General features: G+C 43.3%; 2 protein-coding genes across 2 annotated transcripts; both read left to right on the forward strand.

The window, feature by feature from the left end:
* Positions 1 to 415: 415 nt before the first annotated feature.
* Positions 416 to 5,127, forward strand: APOLD1 (apolipoprotein L domain containing 1). Its single transcript, XM_015629544.3, has 2 exons — positions 416 to 541; positions 2,670 to 5,127. Exon 2 carries the CDS (start codon positions 2,675 to 2,677, stop codon positions 3,410 to 3,412), a length of 738 nt encoding a protein of 245 aa, XP_015485030.1. The 5' UTR covers positions 416 to 541; positions 2,670 to 2,674; the 3' UTR covers positions 3,413 to 5,127.
* A 1,500-nt stretch (positions 5,128 to 6,627) lies between these two features.
* DDX47 (DEAD-box helicase 47) lies at positions 6,628 to 14,768 on the forward strand. Its single transcript, XM_015629334.2, has 12 exons — positions 6,628 to 6,723; positions 7,326 to 7,419; positions 8,874 to 9,062; positions 9,732 to 9,803; positions 10,282 to 10,400; positions 10,891 to 10,962; positions 11,082 to 11,198; positions 11,346 to 11,492; positions 11,817 to 11,954; positions 13,320 to 13,390; positions 13,918 to 14,047; positions 14,142 to 14,768. Exons 1-12 carry the CDS (start codon positions 6,640 to 6,642, stop codon positions 14,259 to 14,261), a joined length of 1,353 nt encoding a protein of 450 aa, XP_015484820.1. The 5' UTR covers positions 6,628 to 6,639; the 3' UTR covers positions 14,262 to 14,768.
* The last annotated feature ends 4,388 nt before the right edge of the window (positions 14,769 to 19,156 follow it).

A 19,156-nucleotide genomic window follows, 5' to 3' on the forward strand; every position in this document is an offset into this window, starting at 1 on the left:
GAGCAATGATCTTGCTGTGGGGCTGCTTCCCTTTTATGGATTTTCCCCACAGAGCTAGGATTTTAAAAGTACACTGGCCTTGAATGGAGGAGTTGGCTGGCTGATAGCTCCCCTGGCTCTAGATGTGTAGTGGAGGGAAACTTAAGTCATCAAGCAATTGGCAGCTCCAGCACAGAGTAAAGTCAGTTGCTATTTCAGGGAAAGGAAAGGCAACTGCTCCCTGCAGGGAATGTCTGCACTACCTCAGAGCCAGGAATAGGCTGCGATTTTTAAACTTTTTTTTCACCCTACAATTCAGGAAAAGCGAACACACAATGTTCATTCGCAGGGATCGTTTCCTGAACTTGATGTGTGCTCACTGTCCCACAGGTCACTTTCCAGTGTGTCACATCCTCCTGCACAAGGGAGAGCAGGAAATGGCAAACTCCCAGTATGAGGCAAAGCATTCCCATCGCAGCAATTGGTCCACAGGAGCTATAAATTGGTCTCCTCCAGAAACAGATCAAAATTTGTCTTCTGGGAGAGTGGCTGGAAACTGAAGGTAAGTTTGAACCAGTAATTTTTGGAGTGTCTCTGAGTACTGTATTAGGAAAGTGTTTGCAAGTTTTTAACTTATGTATACCTTTATTGTTGGGGAGATTTTTCTTAAAGAGCAGGGATTGGATTTTTTTTTTTTCCTTTGTACTGGCATTAATCAATAGCAAAAGATTTGCATCACTACATGGCCTATGCTCTATATTGAATGATTGTTCTCATAACTCAGTGAGAGTCGCTGTTATTACCTGAAACAGTTCTCAGCAACTAAATCTTCAGAACAAATTGTTAAGAGGCTACAGGAGTTGACACATTTCATGATCATCATATTGAGCTGTTAAGTTATTGATGATATGCTCATTGTTCATTTCAATGCTGGTATCCATTTAGATTAGTGTTAGTCCTTTTGCTTCCAGCTTTATTTCTAATTATAATGTAAAAATAATAGGACACAGCCTCCAGCTGAGAGAAGCACAATTTACCAAGTGATTCAAATGACCCAATGACACCAAGACAAACTGGGGGCATTTCTGCAGGGCATGGGGGGCTTCTTAAAGGATCTGTGTGAGATGGATCAGGACAAGCCAGCAGAAGGGGGAAATATTGCAGTGAGAATTATTTATGAATACACTTCCGGATGGAAAGACTATTTATGGTACGAAGTTTTCTCCTCCTAAAACGTGAGGATTCTACAGAATGAAGCCCCAAGAATCCTAACTACATAGTGTAACTTTATGAGGGACCAGGCACCTGCAGTTCCCACAGCACAGAAGGCTTAGAAGTGAAAAGGTGCCTGCAGCAATGAATAGTTTTATTCAGTTGGCTTAGTGGCAGGGTCTTTGTGCTACAGAGACTCCTTTTGGCTGTAAGGGCATTATGGGCTCCAAACAGCTTCTCAGCCCTATGGCTGGACCTAGCTAGGTGCAGAGGCATCACAGCTGTGTGCACAATGTGATGTTGTGAAGCACAGAAACCCTGCTTCCACCACACAATCAGCTACATCACTCCTGTTGACTCTGTTGCCTCAGGTTCCCTGTAAGCAGGGCTAGGGTTGCTGGCTTCCTTTGTAAAGCATTTTGCAGCCCTAGGGAAACCTGAAAATGTTATTAGAACATTTTTTTCTGCCCTTGTGGCAAAGAACAGAGACAGCAGAGATAGCATAGCACAGAAACACTGAAGATTCATCTAGAAGTGAAGGCTCTCCTGCTATCTTGCTGGGGGAGGTTTTCCACAGCCAGAAGTTTCCAAGCCTTTTCTATTCACAGGCCTCTGTATTTCCCCTGTTTTCCCATCCACAAGGGAGTGCACACTAAAAATGGGCCTGCTTTTCTGATGTGCTCTTCATGACTCTTTTAAACAAGGTTTGTAGGCCTCCCTGCCACTGTAACTGGGTATTTATGACCACAGGTTGGACTAAGCACCACAGAACAAAATCTTCCACCTTTGCTCATACACTGACACCAGGTTACAATAGAAAAAAAAAAAAAATGCTGCAGGGCATTGAGTTGCTGAGGCTTAAAAGGCATTAATAAGCTCCTCACCTCCTATATGGAAAATCCAGACATAGAATCCACTCTGCAGTTTCCCTCTGTCCTCCTTTAAAAGGAAATCACCGCTAAACAAAAACCTTGGATAGTGGCTTTCACCTCTTTGGAGTCTGACCTTTCTTGTGAAAGATGTCCCTCTATATTGCAGATCCTCTGAATCCCATCAGGGGGACAACAGATTAATTCTGGCAGCATTGCTCTTCTAGGCACTGAGCCACCTAATTTCAGGGGAATTTCTGTCCCCAGGGTTTGAAGAGACATTTTGTGTCTTCACAAAGATAATGGTAACAGCACCTCTGACCCCAGCCCTCAGGATATTTTAGTCTTTGCAGGGATTAAAGGAAAACACCTTAAAGTTTCTCTGTCTGAAAGTTACAATGGACTGCATAATTAAATGTACACATTCATATGGGTATGTGTGTGTACGTGAGTGTGCACGTGTGTGCAGATGGAAAACCTTTCTTGTAGCTGGGTGAAGCAACAAAAATTTGGCTGGATGCCATCCCTGAAATGCTGGTCCAGGATGAGCATGTTTCATGGGAGGTTTTTGACATAAATCCCAACCCAGACTTTTCTTTTTCTGGACAGAAGCCATGGAGAGGAACAGTGCTGCCTTTCCTCCAACACCAGACCCCACGCACCACTTCCACGTAGCCCTGCTGGACCAGAGACGGAGGCTGCGCGGCCAAATCGCTCACCTTCACAAGGCAGCTCGTAAACTCAACAAGCTCCGCAAGAGGTCCCTGATTGCCAATGTCAGCGGGAGCACACTGACCGCTGCAGGAGCAGTCACGGCCATCCTGGGGCTGTCCCTGAGCCCGGCAACGCTGGGAGCCTCCCTCCTGGCGTCGGCTGTGGGCCTGGGCCTGGCCACGGCTGGAGGGGCCGTCAGCATCACTTCCGACCTCTCCTTAGTGCTCTGCAATTCCCGGGAGGTGAGGAAGGTGCAGGAAATTGCAATGACTTGTCGGAAACAGATGAGGGAAATACTCGGCTGCCTGGAGTTCCTTCGCCGGGGGCAGGGCCCAGGCGACCCCACGCTGCGCCAGTCAGAGAAGAGGGCATCCATCTCGCTCTACAACTCCGTCTGCTTCATGGTCTTCTGCGGCTCCCACAGCTTCCTCGTGCCAGAATACACAAAGGAGGTCACCAAAGTAAGCCAGGCTGTGCTGAAGGCCAAAATCCAGAAGCTGGCTGACAACCTTGAGACCTGCACCAGGGCAATGGATGAAGTCTGTGATCTTCTTGAGTCCAGAACAGAGCTTTCTCCCTGTACAAGGAGACTCAGCTTGGGCGCTAAAACGGCTGCCGAGATCCTGAGAACATCCTGAAACAGTGTTTGGCCCTTATTAAAGCTGGGTTTGGAGACATTACATTATTAACTGTAACCATTAGCACCGCTACCTGTGTATTACAGTTCACGGTGCTGATGCCATGAGGCGGACATTCTGCACCCCCTGTTTCCCCTACCATCTCCACTGCTCTGCTTCCCCAGGGCAGCAAAAAGAAGTAGGTCAGGAGGCTGATGAAATACTTGATGCTGACTGAACTTGGTTTGTAAACAGCTTATGAATCTGTGTGAGGTACAGAGGCTGGAGTACCCTAAAAAAGCCAGCAGTTGCCAATTTCCAATAGAGAATCCCATTACCGAGGTACATCTGGAAAGGCTGTAGAAAGAAGCAGCTCCAGATATGACAGACTGTATGGATAGTTCACCATCACAGGGTGAAAGAGCAGGGCCAGAATTTATCCCTTATGAAGAAACTTCTCCAGACTGAGAACTGTGATGTTTGTATTCTATTTATTTACATAGAATGATTTTAAGGTTATGATATTGTATTTAAGAGTGTATATACATACATACATACATACATACATACATATATATGTATTTATATATGTATTTTTTTTAAGGAGGCCTCTGTTCTAAAGGAAAGCTGTTGTTTTTTAGAGTAAAAGCAAGTCTGAAGCACGTGAGAGCAAGTTACCTGTTATTTTGCTGTGGGGGAGCTCAAATCCCTGTATGGAAAGGAAAGCACGGCCTGAATGCTGGCAGTTGTAAAATAGGTGAAACACAGTCAAACAGTGACAATAGATCTTAGGAGGCAAAAGAGAGAGAAGAAGAGTGACCCTGGGATCAGAGTCTGCCTCAGGGCACTGGTGGAAGGAAGCAGTTGTATCTTCTGCAGCAGGAAGGGAAGCATAGGTTGGTGTTACTGGTCTCAGCTGGAGCCTCACTGTGATGGGACCACACCTAGGAGGTGGAGGTGCCACTCTCCATATAGTCAAGCAGCCTGTGAGACCCACAGTGCATCATCTGTGAGGAGGGAGGCAGCACTCCTGGAAAGCTACACGTACTCCTAGCAATGTTTCCCAGGGAAAGCTTCACATTAGTGAAATATATGCGGGTACTAATACTCAGAAGGGGTAGAGAAGAGTAGGATGATTCAGTGGCAGAGCCCCTACAAAGCAGGAGCAAGGACTGGGATACTGTTTCAAGTGACTGTTCTGCTAAATACGCCCTCTGTGGTTTTGAGCCATCAGTACCTCAGTTTCCTGTCTAAAAACAGGGATAGCAGCACTTCCCTACCTCACAAGGATGTTTCTGGGATCATCTCACTGAGAAGTGCCCAAGCATGGTGATGATGGGGATCATGTCAGTACCTGAAAGAGGTACATGGAAGAGACCCTGAAACTAGCTTGAGGCGACTAGAAGAATTAATGCAGAGGTAACTCCCTCCACAAGCATGCCCCAGTGGATAAGGGAAACTTCCCTGTGCAGGCACAAATCCAAATGACTGGGGAAATCTACTCTGAAATTCTGTAACACTGACCAAACTCTTAAGAAGGGCAACACTCCATTTCATAAAGCTTGAACCCTTGTACTTTTTGTCTTTTCTTTCCATATCAACATTTGTGTTAATATGTTGTAGGAAGAATAAAAGCTCTGGTTCCCCAGAGTAGGACTCAAATGCTTTTGATATCCCTGCCTGTTTGACAGAAATGAACAAGTACACTGCTGATTCAAATAAATGAATATGAAGCACTTCTGTGTCAGTGTCTCTCTGCACACCTGGTGGTGACGTGCTGTACATATTGTCCATCCTGTCACCTTATGCACCCTTTATGAAATAGCTGACATTATAGCTGCACTAAAATTCATATGCTTGGGATGCTCTCACCCTGCCCCTGCCAAGGAGGACTGAGCTGTAACATGCAGTAGAGCTAGGAACATATTTATTTAAAAGCCAAGTTTAAAAGCCGTGGAGTGACAATTTCTAAATCCAGTATAATCTTCAGTATCCTGTACTGAAAAGCACAAAAAAGGAATTACTACTTAGAAGCTGTATATTTATTTTATTATGCATGAATGCTCCCAATGGCAGTTTAGGACAGGAGAAAACTTTAATTCAAATACACCTATTGACAATAGGGAATTATACAAACTGGAATTTCACCAGAATAGAATTGCTCCACCCTGCTCCCCACTGAAACAGCACCATATTATATGGGCAAGGAGTTCAATAAAGAACCACAAGCAGTGACTTCCTGCCACATCCCTGACTCCATTTCCTGAGGCATCCCAGTGACCCTTACAGGGGTTCATGTCTACGTGCTGGCCAGGCTTAACCTTTAGCACTAATGATATACAGCAAGCTGATGGCACAGACTGCTGTAATTTTAGAAACATAAGGTAACAATGAGCATCTACACAGGGGGTTTGGGGCGTGTTTTTTTTTTTTTTCATTTATCATTGCTCCTAAGCACAGTGGGATGCAGCAGTTTCATTTTTTCATTCATTTCATTCCTGCCCATGAATTGTTTCAGGTTTCCTCTTCTTTTTGTCACGCAGAGTTCCTTTGTATTTCCTCTCACTTTCTTCATTGTTCTGGCAGCAGAGGAAATGCCACGCTTGGAATCCAGGGACAGATGCTGAAGTAAATCAGCATTTCCACTGAGAGCACGCCCAGACAGCTTTCCCAGAGAAAGCAAAGTCTGCTCAGAAATACAGCCATGAGTTTCATCTTGGAGCCAGCTCTGCTGTCCTTTTGAAGCCTGAACATCTAACCCTAACATTTCGTATGTTAGCCTTCTTTTCCCTAAAACAAAGGAACCTCACCTAACTGCAGGGTTGCCCTTCTGCAGTCAGCACCAGGACTAGAGATCAGAGATGTTACACCCGGACCAGATGGAAACCAGTGACACAGAAACTTCCATCGTGTTGATATTTTGATGCTGCACTCCCTGGATGGTCATTAAATGCACATCCATTTTCACCTCTCATCAAGCACTTGCAGGTCTGAGTCACAACAGCAGCAATCAAGCGAACTGGGAGAGTGTTTGAGTTTATTCTCATCCTGTAGTCTCTCATTTAATGATATGAGTTGCCACAGTTCCGTTTATTTTGTATTTCCCTGCCCTGGCCACCTCTCGCACTCGAGAGAAATCCCGCCCGCTCCGCTCGGCTCTCTCCCCGGAACTACAAATCCCGTCGCGCCCCGAGGAGGACTACAGCTCCCAGAGTGCTCTGCGCTGCACCGGCAGGAGACGGCCCAAGATGGCGGCAGGAGAGGAGGAAGGGTCGGCGGCGGAGCCGGAGCAGGAGCCGGCGGCGGAGGAGTCGCGGAGCTTCAAGGACTTGGTGAGGCTGGGCTGGAGCCGCTTCTGTTCCCGGTGCTCTCTGCGCTGTCCCGAGGAGCGTGAGGATGAGGCCGGGGGAGCTCCCGGTCGGCCCCGTGTCCCTGCGGGGCAGACACGTGTGGCGCTGGGCGGGCAGCGGTGCCGGGCCCGGGCAGGAGCCGCGGGCGCTCGGCCGCTGTCCCCTTGGGTTCGGCTTTGCTGCTCCCTATGTTCCCTTTTGCTGTTCCCCTTTGCCGCTATCTTCAAGTTGTCTTAACTTGACATGTTGTTTTTGGTTTTCTATGGTCATGGGTCACCCCTGAGGTGAAAGAGCTGTGTGTGAGGAGGGAAGTTCTTTGCGTAAACTAGCGTAAAACCGACCATATTCTTCCTGTCATAGTCATCTCTAACAGACTTGAACAAATCCTGTGAAGATACTGATGCAACTGCGGATCACTCTGAGCAGCCTGTCCTTTCGGAGAGTTGCACTGGGGGCCTGCTGGGGTTTGTCTCTGCTAGAGACAAGTTGGCTCTGTTCCAGCATGCATTTAATTTAACTCTGTGATTTAATTTCGGTCGTTTTGGTGATGACTGTTTCCCTTTTTTCTTGTCACTAATGTCCAGGGAGTGACAGATGTCCTGTGTGAAGCTTGTGACCAGTTGGGATGGAAGGTGCCAACGAAGATCCAGATTGAGGCTATTCCAGTGGCTCTCCAAGGTGAGCAGTGTAATTCTTTGGTCCTGAACTGGGGACTGCTCCAGGAGCTCTATGTGAACAAATTTTGCTGAGTGAGAAGGAACAGTGTGTCCCAACTTCGTCATTGTTGAGGATCTCTGTCTAGAAGTAGTTTTCATATTCATTCTGCTTCCTTCCCAGGTGGAGCTCAGAATACTAGTTTATCCTATAACAATGCCTGCAGTCACAAACTTTCAAATGGGTACATTGTTCCTCTAGTGTTCTCTTCTGTTGTGTGGTTCTGACACTCCGTGTTAAATAGAATTCTTATTAATAATTTGAATTGCTAGTCCACATTGATAATTTTGTTCCTGAAATACTCAGGGATACACAGGAAGATTCCAATAGGTTTTGGACTGTGCTGCTTCTGATAGAGACAGTGTGTGTGTGTATGTGAGACTGAAAGTGAAGATGCCTTGACTGATTCTGTAGTGTGTGTAACTTGCTTTGCTGTGAGCAGGCAACTCTTTGAAATTAGATTTCTGAAGAGAGTAATAACCAAACCACAGTGACTTTCTATAAGCATTCTGGAATTGCAAAAAATAAATTACTGAATTCAGCAGACATTTCTGCCTAGAGAAATTTATTTTTAAAAAGGAAAAAACTCAAAACACTCTCAGGGAGGAAAGGAGCTACATGGTGACAGAATGGGAACAAACTTCAGTATCTGCTCTGTCCTAGCATTTAACTTTTGTCAGACTCTTTTACTACACATATAAGATTTTCTTGGAGGGGTAAAAAAACAAGCACAAAGACTGCATTCCTGAGAAATTGATTCCAGTGTAAAGTCTGTTGATAGCATCTTCTTGATTGTATGAGTTTAGGAGGTCATAATGGATTCTATTGATGAATTCCACCTGGTTGTCTGCAGTGTTTGGGGGCAAAAGACTTTCTCTCCTACCCTTCCTACTGCAAACTGGTTTAGATTACTCTCTTAATCAGTGGGACAATTGTGGCTTGTGAAATGTGAGTTTGGTAGTGCTGTTGTCCTGTAGTTTGTGTGACTGAAGTCTCAAACACTGCAGTTTGTTTCCTCCTGAGCCAGAAAACAGACAACATTTGAATTAGAATAGTGAAATGGAGTTATTAAGCTGTAAACTGATGTCAGATTTGAGACATAATAAAGTAAAATTTATTTTGAACCTAAGGTTTGTATGAAACCCTGTACAATATCAGAAATGTAACTAGAAAATTGACTACTGAGACTGTAATCATTGTACAATAAGCTACAGTCTAAAAATGCTTCAGAGAGATTCTGAAATTCTTTGGTTTGGCCCTTTGTTTTGTTGTTTGTTTTTTTTTTTTTTTCTCTTCTGTGTGTCTGCATTTTTTTCTGTCCTTAGGGAATTCTTGTGTTTTGTTGCACAGTGCTTTAAAGTCTTCTTTCCCTGTTCTGGATGTGTAACAGTTTTTTGCTCCCTTGCTCTATCTCGCAGGCAGAGATGTCATTGGACTGGCAGAAACTGGCTCTGGAAAAACAGGAGCCTTTGCTTTGCCAATTCTTCAAGCACTGCTGGAAACACCTCAGCGATTATTTGCACTTGTCCTCACACCAACCAGGGAGCTGGCCTTTCAAATCTCAGAGCAGTTTGAAGCTCTTGGATCTTCCATCGGTGTTCAAAGTAGTAAGTAGCCCTTGTGGTATTGGACCAGTTTTTTCTGAAAGCATTTGTCAGCTGGAGATTGCAAAGATAAAAATAGAGGATTTGTATGAGGGGTTGAAGAAAACGTGAGGAAAGCTTACGCTGCTGGAAGACAGATCTGGTATAAGGTTTGAGAAAAAAAAGACTGTATGGTGTTTCCTCTTGGAGTGGTCTACACCTCTTCTGCATTCTGTGTTTAAATAGTTAAAGGTGGAAGTAGAAGAGAATGTTCTCAACAGTGGGCTTGTGTCCAGTGAAATTGCTTAGAGCTAGCTCCCTGCTATGGTGTGATGTAGTTTAATCTTCCTTTCAGACTGTCTGTATTGATTCTTTAGATAATCTCTTAAAAAAAGCTTTGTGGGTATTTTTAGAATTCCTAGATTTTTGCAGCTGAGTTGAACTGCAAGGAATAGACTCTGCTTGTAGCTCTTGAGCTGTGAAAATAAAATACTTGTGGCCAGTAATGAATTAATTGTATGGCTTAAGAAGCCTAGGAAGGTCAGATATGCTAAAGTAAAGTAAATTCTCATAAAAATAAGTAGCTTTTCATTTGTACAGAATCGCTGTGGGTGGTGGGCAGTAGGAGGGAACACAGCAGTGCCAGTGCTGGTGCTGCACTGAGGGATTCACTGCACTCTCTTTGTCCTGCAGCGGTTATTGTGGGTGGAATTGATGCAATGTCACAATCTCTGGCCTTAGCCAAGAAACCACATGTTATCATTGGTAAGTGGATGTGCTGGGGGTGGGGAGTATGAGTGTTACCAAACTGCAGCTAACCAAAGAAAGGAGAGTACATTTTCATTTGTTTTTTATCCCAAGCTCTGAGTACTGGCTTGTTAATGTTTCTAAGGTATCTGCCAGTAACTTTGTTACTGCAAGCTCATTCTAAAGCCTTCCTGCTAGACCTAGAGTGCTTTGGATTTGCTTTTTCACTCTCCTCAAGTATTTAAAATGCTGGTCTCATCTTTCACAGTACAACTTGTCTACAGTCTTCTTTTTAGGACATTCTTCAAAGAGACTTACTCCATTAGTCTTATTACAAAACACTCTCTGAAGATACCCTATGAAAGAGTTATTCCCACAAAGCAGTCTTTACTTTTCTTGGGCAAAGAATCCCATTTCTGGGATGGACAGCTCTCTTACCTGTTTGATCTTTTCCTCTGCTTTCATTCTGAATTTGCTCTCATGATGCTGTTGCTAGCAACCCCTGGCCGTCTAGTTGATCATCTGGAGAACACAAAGGGCTTCAACTTACGAGCTCTGAAGTTCCTAGTGATGGATGAGGCTGACAGGATTCTTAACATGGATTTCGAGACAGAGGTAGGAAACTGCTAAAAGACAAGTTTGGAACACCAGATGAGTCCCTTTAAAATCACTTTATATGTCACATAATAAACACTGAGCTGCTCTGTAGAAATTATTAGTAAATTGTAACTAAGATCTAATAATTAAACAAAAGTCTGTGGTGGGATTAGAACAGAGCATAGTTCTGCAGAGCACTGCCAAGACAGTAGGAGGCACTTTGTCTCTGGAGAGCCTGATGTAGAATGTAGGTAGTATAGAAAACAAATCACACACATTCCTGCAGAAACATTGCCTGATATTTGCACTGCTGGACTTTTGGAGTTCACACTTCCTAATTGTCAGCAAGATATCAGCCTACACTTTCCCTTTAGAAGAGGAAAAATTTGTTCCTACTATATGTTTAAACATGCTTTACTTTTCATGTGGATGATCTTTATATTTGTGGGAGGCTTGTGTCTTGCTTGCTTGTAGTATTTAGTATTTCCATATCCTTATTTTTTCACAGGTGGATAAGATATTAAAAGTGATTCCTCGAGACAGGAAGACATTCTTGTTTTCTGCCACCATGACCAAGAAGGTGGGAGCAGACTAATTTGTTTTAGTTCTCCTTCCATCAGGCTATCTTCTTGACTAGACTGTATTAATGTAATTTTCTGGTAAGATTTCTGTCCAACTAAATTTCATTGATCTTACCAGGTTCAAAAACTCCAACGTGCTGCTCTGAAGAATCCTGTTAAATGTGCTGTTTCTTCCAAGTATCAGACAGTTGAAAAACTGCAACAGTATTACATTTTCATCCCCTCCAAATTCAAGGTAATGGCACTTCTGTTTCTTCACTCTTATTGCCATTTCTTGTTCCCACACATGTCCAATATCTTGTCATTTTCTGAGTCCTAGACTTAACATTGCACATGTGATTATCTCTGGGGTTTTTTGAATTCTCTCTCTGTTTCTTTACAGGACAGCTATCTGGTTTATATCTTGAATGAACTGGCTGGTAACTCTTTCATGATATTCTGTAGTACATGTAACAATACTCAGAGGACTGCTCTACTGCTCCGCAACCTGGGCTTCACTGCCATTCCCCTCCATGGGCAGATGAGTCAGGTATGGGCATGACCCCACAGAATAGAGCAGGCAGGGAGCCTGGGGCTTGGGAAATGGGCTGCACCATACTGAGTCACACCTGCCTTGCAGGAGGAGTATTTCACAGCTAGTGGTCTGGACTGATCCATATAAATTTAACTAATTTATATATAAATTTAACTAATGCTGCCCCTCATCCTGTAATATTTAAAAAAAAAATTAGAGAAGTGAATTTTTTTAGTAGTTTCTCCCCCAGTTCTTTTGTGATGGTATTTTAACAAGAGCATTTTAACTAGAAACTAGAATGAGTGTTATTCTCTCATTCCCTTTTTGTCCTGTTTCCAGAATAAACGTTTGGGCTCTCTAAACAAGTTTAAGGCAAAGGCGCGTTCTATTCTGCTGGCCACTGATGTTGCAAGCAGAGGTCTGGACATCCCACATGTGGATGTGGTGATAAACTTTGATATTCCTACACACTCTAAGGTAAGCCTCTCTGAGTGCCACTGAGAGCACAGACAGACAAAGAAGGTAGACAAATAGAGACATCTTTTCTCTGTTCTGCTGACTGAAGCCAAATTCATGATTCTGTACATTGAAAGGTGTAGTTCAGCCTCCTCTATTCAGTACCTCTGTTTGTATGGTCTCATAGCCTGGGTTGTAGAAGTGATCCTGTAAGTGAAGAGGGGAAGTGAGGAATGCTCTGTGTCTTTGCATTTCTGCTCAGACTTTATGTTTTGCCTTATCACATTAAAAGGCTCTGAAAACAGTTTTAACATATTACTAGTTTCATGTAATCATCTCTGCCTGTGATCTAGGTCTGCCTTCATATTTTAAACTGTGTTTATAAAAAAGGAAAAAAAAATTCTCTCAGTATGACATTCAACAAACATTTGGTTAAATAAGGTGTCCTTAATATGTTTCACCTTCATATCACAAAAGTACAGCAAAAGGAAAAGAAAGTAAGTTACCAACTTTACCAACTCTCTGTTTTACAGAAAGTATGGTATGATTTCAGGGATGTGGCTGTTTCTTAGCTTAGTTCCAGAAATCATACCATTAATGTGAACTTCAGGAATTGCTCTTGCTGCTTACAGTGATTAAAGATACCGTGCCTTGCAAACAGAAGGAAGTGTGGCAGGTCTTTTGAAGACACTCATTTTGTAAAATCACAAAAGTAAGAAAAAAGAAAAAAAAAAAGGTTGGGACAGCAGCTTGAATGGTGTTACGGTCTTTGTGCTTTTCTCTCTCATCTCACCCATAGAACAGATCCTTTCTTAGAATCCTTGCTCTTGCAAATCCTGTATGGAGAAGGGACTATTTTAATTTCCACAATGTAGTATAAAACCTGGAAAACAGCCTAGAACCATACTGACCAAAGATGCTTGATAGATCAGACTCTTCTGAATAATTCTCTTTCACCATGCTTACCAAGTTTAATTCTACTTGTCAGAGTTTCTCTGGAAGATGCACTATGCAGAGCACTAGATCCCAAGACTGAAAATGCAGTCATGGAGACACTGTGAATATTAGCTTTCCAATGAAGTGAAAGTGAGAGTGAAGTCTTGGCAAAGGTCACGTATTGAAACTTTTGTTCTGCAATCTGGAATAATTTGAGTTGGTCTTCTTGTTTAGAAAGAGAAGAATTCAATTGTTAAAACCAAAGTTAGGCCTCCACTTACACCTCTTCTCAAAATCTGATGCTGCACACCCTCCTGATCATTTAATCCTGGCACTTCTTGACATTCTCTTGTTCTTTGCAAAAGAGAAAATATATAGGCTGATCTGCCTTAAGATCTGTTCTGTGTTTGGTGAACATAAATTGTTGCTTATCAAGAAAATTCTTTCCAGGATTACATTCATCGAGTTGGGAGAACAGCTCGAGCTGGGAGATCTGGCAAATCTATCACCTTTGTCACACAGTAAGTGATAATATTTAACAGACTTACTCTTTCCAGCTGTGTTTCACAGCAGAAAATATCTGACCTTATCCTGGCTGAGACTAAAATACTGCTTTTCATTCTGAAGTGCCAGTTGGTTTTATTTAGTTAAAGGGGAGAGAATTCAAAGCCCAGGGTGGGGAGGGAGGAGATAGATGAGTTCCAGAAGGAGGCATTCATTGAGCAGAACTGTTTTAACTGGACTATACAGTATATTTATATATTTTTAAAATATGTAATGCAAGTTCAGTAACTGTGGGGGTGTTTCATAAACACTGAAGTGTCTGTCTAAAAAGAAAATCTTTGCCAAATACTTCTGAACAGATGAGCTGAATAAATCAGAGAAGCCATGCCAAACAGCATCATTTGGATGCAGCTGAGCTGCTTGTGAGACCATCAGCACAAACTAACAGTATCTGTGGGCTGGAGATAAGGGGTGAAGTCTGAGTGGTGACAGCTGAGGCCCTCTCAGGAGGGCTGATTCAAGCTGGTGTCTTGTCTTTCCTCAGGTATGATGTAGAGCTGTTCCAGCGCATTGAACACCTGATTGGCAAGAAGCTGCCAGCATTCCCCATGCAAGAGGAGGAAGTTATGATGCTGACAGAGCGTGTGGCTGAGGCCCAGAGGTTTGCTCGAATGGTGGGTGCTGGCTTTTTTGACCATGTCCTCACAGCTGTAGTCTGATTTTCTTCAGGTGCCAGGACTCTGGGTCAATCTGTTGATTGCTTTGCAGGAGCTGCGGGAGCAGGGAGAGAAGAAGCGATCTAGGAATGATGATGATGACACAGAAGAGGCTATTGGTGTCAGGAATAAGGTGGCAGGAGGGAAAAAGAAGAAAAGGAAAGCCTTCTAGTTTGGTATTTGAACAGACTTTTTTTATTTTTCTCTTTATGGCTATCTGAGCTATCAAAAACCGTCTACCAAGCCGCCTCCAGTGGATTTTTTTTCAGAACTACATATGAAATTTGCAAGTCCCTGAGGAAAAAACCTACTTTTCTTCTTCACCAGCTACAGACTGAGCTTGGCCCATGTTGGTACCATGGTACCAGTTTTCCTTCCAGGGACACACCATCAGAGACCATCACCTCTGGACCTGGAAGCAGCTGTGGTCTGGCCCTGCTTGTTCACTACGAAGTGCAGTGTGAGTGCAGCTTTTGCTCGGCTGCAGCCTGTCCCACTATCCAGTCTCACTGAGCCCATCTGGAGTCAGATCTGTCAGAAGAAAGAGAGGAAAAATTAAAAAAGAAGTGACTGAGTTTTCACAGCACAGCTATGATGCCCTTGCCTTGGTGAAGGGATGTATTACATTGAGAACTCAAAATATATTTTACTTAATTTTAAAGCTACCTGGTTTTCTTTATCTTGTTACTGACCTGTTCTGTTCACTTTGTGTATCAGCTCTGCCAGAAGGTTTTCTAGCAGTCCTAGCAATTCAGATGTGACATCAATGCCTTAGATTTGTCAGCTGAAGAGTGGTCCAACACAGAGAGAACGAGTTTCAGCAGGATGAAACTATTCACTGCTTGGAATTCGATCCAATATCTGTTGATGATTGACACCATCAAGGATAGGTCTGGGTTTTGGGTGGGGTTTTTGTGGCCGATTCTCGTAGTAGTTACAAGTGAACACAAGAGGGGGCTATTTACGTGGGAAAGCGACTGACGAGCTGGGAGGTGCAGAAAAACAGGTGTCCTGGAAAGCTCTTTGTTTCCCTAGGCAGGGTAGGCAGAGTTCCATGCCGGATAAGTAGACTTTTCCAAGAATGAGATAAATTTACTTCATATTAAACCAGAAGGTTACTGCTGGTACTCATTGACAATAAAACTTTTCACACAGGATGTTCCTGCTGGTAGGCAGAGAAGAGTGAGAAGCTTCTGCATATGTAAATTTACTGAGAACATGAAAATATAATGCCCAGTAGATCCATTCATAAACTGGATTTTGTTCTACAGGAAAAACAATGTTCAAAATAGTCCTTTTGAGATCTAAATGGAAAAGAGAAACTATTGCAGTAGTCAAGATGAGCACAATGGTTATTTCACACTGTCAGCATAAATCTAGTATCAACATGTATGCTAGTCAGAATGCTTTGACACTTTTGTTAGAGGCAGCACATTTTGCAAGGAAATGCCAGAAAACCTAGGTCTGTTTTTTCATGAGGAGCTGAGCTGCTCTTTGGAGCAAAAGAAGTGCCAGTGTTCTCACTCTTTATTTATGTTGTAGCAGTTTAATTAAATCTCCCAAATATCTTCAAGTCTGATAGCTCTAAAATGGTCTTGAGTCAGTGGCAGATGGTAAGTGTACAAATCTTTAGTATGTTCACTGCTACGAGCACTTGTGTGAAGCAGAAAGTGTTTATCTTCTCTGGGTCCTAACACAGAGGGGCAAGAGTGAAAGCCCATAAATGAGAGCACGCTCATTCTACAAGGCCCTTTGCTAGCAAACCACGAGGTAAGAGGAAACAGCCCTAGAATGCACCAGAGAGAGAACAAAATGAGTGATAATATGGGTGGAGAGGCAAATGCTTGTTCCCCATGGAGCAAAGGAACACGCCCAACTGTCCTGCTGTGTGCTTGAACAAAATTTCTTATTCTTTGCAGGCAGGATTGGGTTGATTCCAGTATCAGCAAAGGAAGCTTAAATTTCTCTGAGGGTCTTGGATCCCTGGAAAACCTCTGGAGTGTTATTCCCAGCTATGTAATGGATGAGGTGTAGAATCAGTCCTGAACCAATCTTGAAAAAGTGATATGAAGGGCACTTTGACTGCTGGAGGAGGTAGGGCAGAGTCATTCCTTTCAGAAGTAGTGAGGCTTGCTTTAATAGGTTGTTGGAGTCTGTAGCATCTCTGTGTCCCTCCTATGTGGAAGCCTGCAACAGCAGAGGGGATGTTTTGTCCTTTGATGGAGTCACAGATTATCCCTCTTTTGCAGTAGTGAGGATATTGGTGGAGAAAAATAGAGCTGCTCCTTGAGCCTCCTTGAGAGGAGTGACTAGACAGCTGGCCACCTCCCTTGATTTGGAATGACAAGCTGTAGAAGCATTTGGCATTAGAAAAGCAAAGGTCTCACCACACCCACATTCTCACTGGTGCCTCACCTGCCACAGGTATGTGCATTCAGTTTCAACTAAAAATATCTCAACAGGTTGGAGTGGCAGGAAATAGTTTTTTATTGTGGCTACTCCAGAGGGGCTGGGTCAGAGGGTGTTCATATAACTGAAGTGGAATAGGGAGTGTCCAGAGATGTACCTGGGCAAAACAGAATTTGCAGCCAGCCTAAAACAAAATCTCTAGCTGATCTAATGAAACACGAGGGGAAAAGAATGAAGCGAGACCTGTCTCTCTCTGAATAAATGTTCAGAGAAGACCAGCACTGGTATGTGTGTGGCTGCATACTTTCATACAACAACTGCTGCCAGTGTGTTTGTTCAGTCAGGAGGGTTGTTGAGGGGCAGTTCTGAAGCACACCCTTGCACGCTCTCAAGTTTCATACAGCAGGGAGCTGAGTGGAAGATTAACCTTAGCTGATGTGAGGTAGGATTGAGCTAACACAGTTTGTCATATTTTTATGGTTGAAACTCAGGTGAAGTTTCAATGAAAGCTGTGTTCTCAAAAAATGTTCAGTGGGGATGTTTGCAGTTTGAAACAATTACACGCTTCCAAAGCCCATAGTGAGAAGGTGATTATTTATATATTTGTAATACATATTTTAAATTATGTTTTATGGTTTTGATTTTTAGTACTGCATAGGTGAGTACTTGGGGCAGTAACAAATAGGGGATAGAGTGTCTTTCATTTAAATGTTCTAGAGCTAACAGAAGTGGGTCAACCCTTATGAGGGGAGAAGTAAAATTAAACATGGATGTCAGTGCGGATAACTAACTTCAAGACAAGTGACAATAGGTGCAAAATAGTGGCAGTCCCTGCAACCGCCCCGTGGTCCAGTACAGAAGCTGCACTGAACTGAAAAGGATTTGGCCATGCTAGTTCCCCAGTGCCATGCACCTCCTGCCCAGGGGCTGCAAGGAAAGGCATGGGCCAGAAAGCACAGCTGGGTACCAAAGTGGGCAATCCAGGGCCATTTTCTGTGGCAGCAGCCTGTGCCTAAATCTTCTAAAAGTAATGAGGCACACACAAACTGGTTCTAGGACCTACAGCCCACCTGTCCCCCTGCCCCCAGCAAGGTAGAGATAACTAAAAAGGGAGAGCTGAATGCCATGACTTTCTAGCAACACCACTAATTTGTGCTAAGAGTCTCAGTTTAGGAGGAATTCTCTGAAGTAATTAGCAATCAGGAATGCCTTAGTTTACAAAACAGGACTGAAGTTAATAAAAATTCACAGTTTAACCAAGCACAGAAGGAAAATATCCAACATACTTTAAAACTCTTAAACATACCTAAGAAGGAATGGAATTCATTGCATGACCTGTGAAAGGCATTTACCAACCACTCTGGTGTTGTATAAATGTGAATTTGTGGTTTGCCTGCAATGACATGTAAGGAGCTTCTGTAAACACTCAAGTGAGCAATTAATTATTGTAAATGTTGCAAAGTAAATGCTGTAAAAATCCAGCTTTGGTGCCAGATGCAGTTCATGTAGTCATTCTGAATTCTTACTCCTCTTTCTTAGGTACTTAGTAGATTTTTTTCTGGGGGGGGAACCCCAACAATTGTAAACACGGAGAAGCAGAATATGTGTTTCTGACAGAATCCCAAGATTTGGAGTTAACTGCTGAACTTTAAAAAAAAAAAAGGTTAAAAGATACTTTCTTAGTTTTCAGATGGCTTTTTCTCAAGGTCTGACTAGGAAAGTTCCTTTTGAATAACAACATTTAAAAGGGAGAACTAAGGAAGTTTTGTTCCTCTGGCACCTAAGAAATGGAAATGGTCACTTGATCTCTGGCCCAAGGATGAATACAGTCATGCCTCCAGTGCTGTATCTCTTCCTGAGCACCTTTCAAATACAGAAAGTTAGGATGATGACAATAACACTTTCTCTCTGCTTCCAAAGCCCCCCTGGGGCACCAGTGTTTGCCTTCCTGAACATGGTAATCGAATATCTGTCATGTCTCATGGTAGGATGTGTGTTGGGCTGTGCCAAGGTCATGCCTACTTGTGCAATAGAAGACAGTGGCACTGTGCAGTTTTTAGATGTTGATATTGTAGGTCCTCAGGGAGGGGTGGATGCCTTTGGAGCGTGTTCAACACTTTTTCAGGGAAGCACCTACAAGCCTGAAGCTGTGTTTCCTAGAGGTTAACACAGGGTAATTTTACATGCCCAAAGGGCAGAGAACTTTTTACCTTTGCCTTCTCTTCAGGAGGATACTCATCGTTCCAGAAATGTACATGCTGGTCTGTTGCCTCTCTCTACAATAAAGTTAGAGACAGGACTTGTGCAAAATCTTCTGCCTTCCATTGGGCTTGGTGCTTGTAAAGGTTCCTGAGGCAAGGGAAATGTAATGTGGGCTTCCTATGCAAAAAGTAGAAAAAGCCTTTTCTCGTGTCTTGCAGACACCATTGCTTCTGTCTATCACTTCCTCCTCCCTTTTTGATATTTTCAAGGAAGGTGGGTTTTTTGGCATGTATTCCCATTTGGACTGAAGTTCCCCCTTAATCCTGCTCCAGTTTTCACTCACAAACATGCCTCTGTGTAAAGGAAAGTAAATAGCCAGACTTGCTCTGCAGGTTATCTGTGTGATATAGATGGAGGACTGCATGATAAGGGTGAACTGCTTTGGTTATGCAGGCT

This window comes from Parus major, chromosome 1A, assembly GCF_001522545.3.
Source record: "Parus major isolate Abel chromosome 1A, Parus_major1.1, whole genome shotgun sequence".
NCBI lineage: Eukaryota > Metazoa > Chordata > Aves > Passeriformes > Paridae > Parus > Parus major.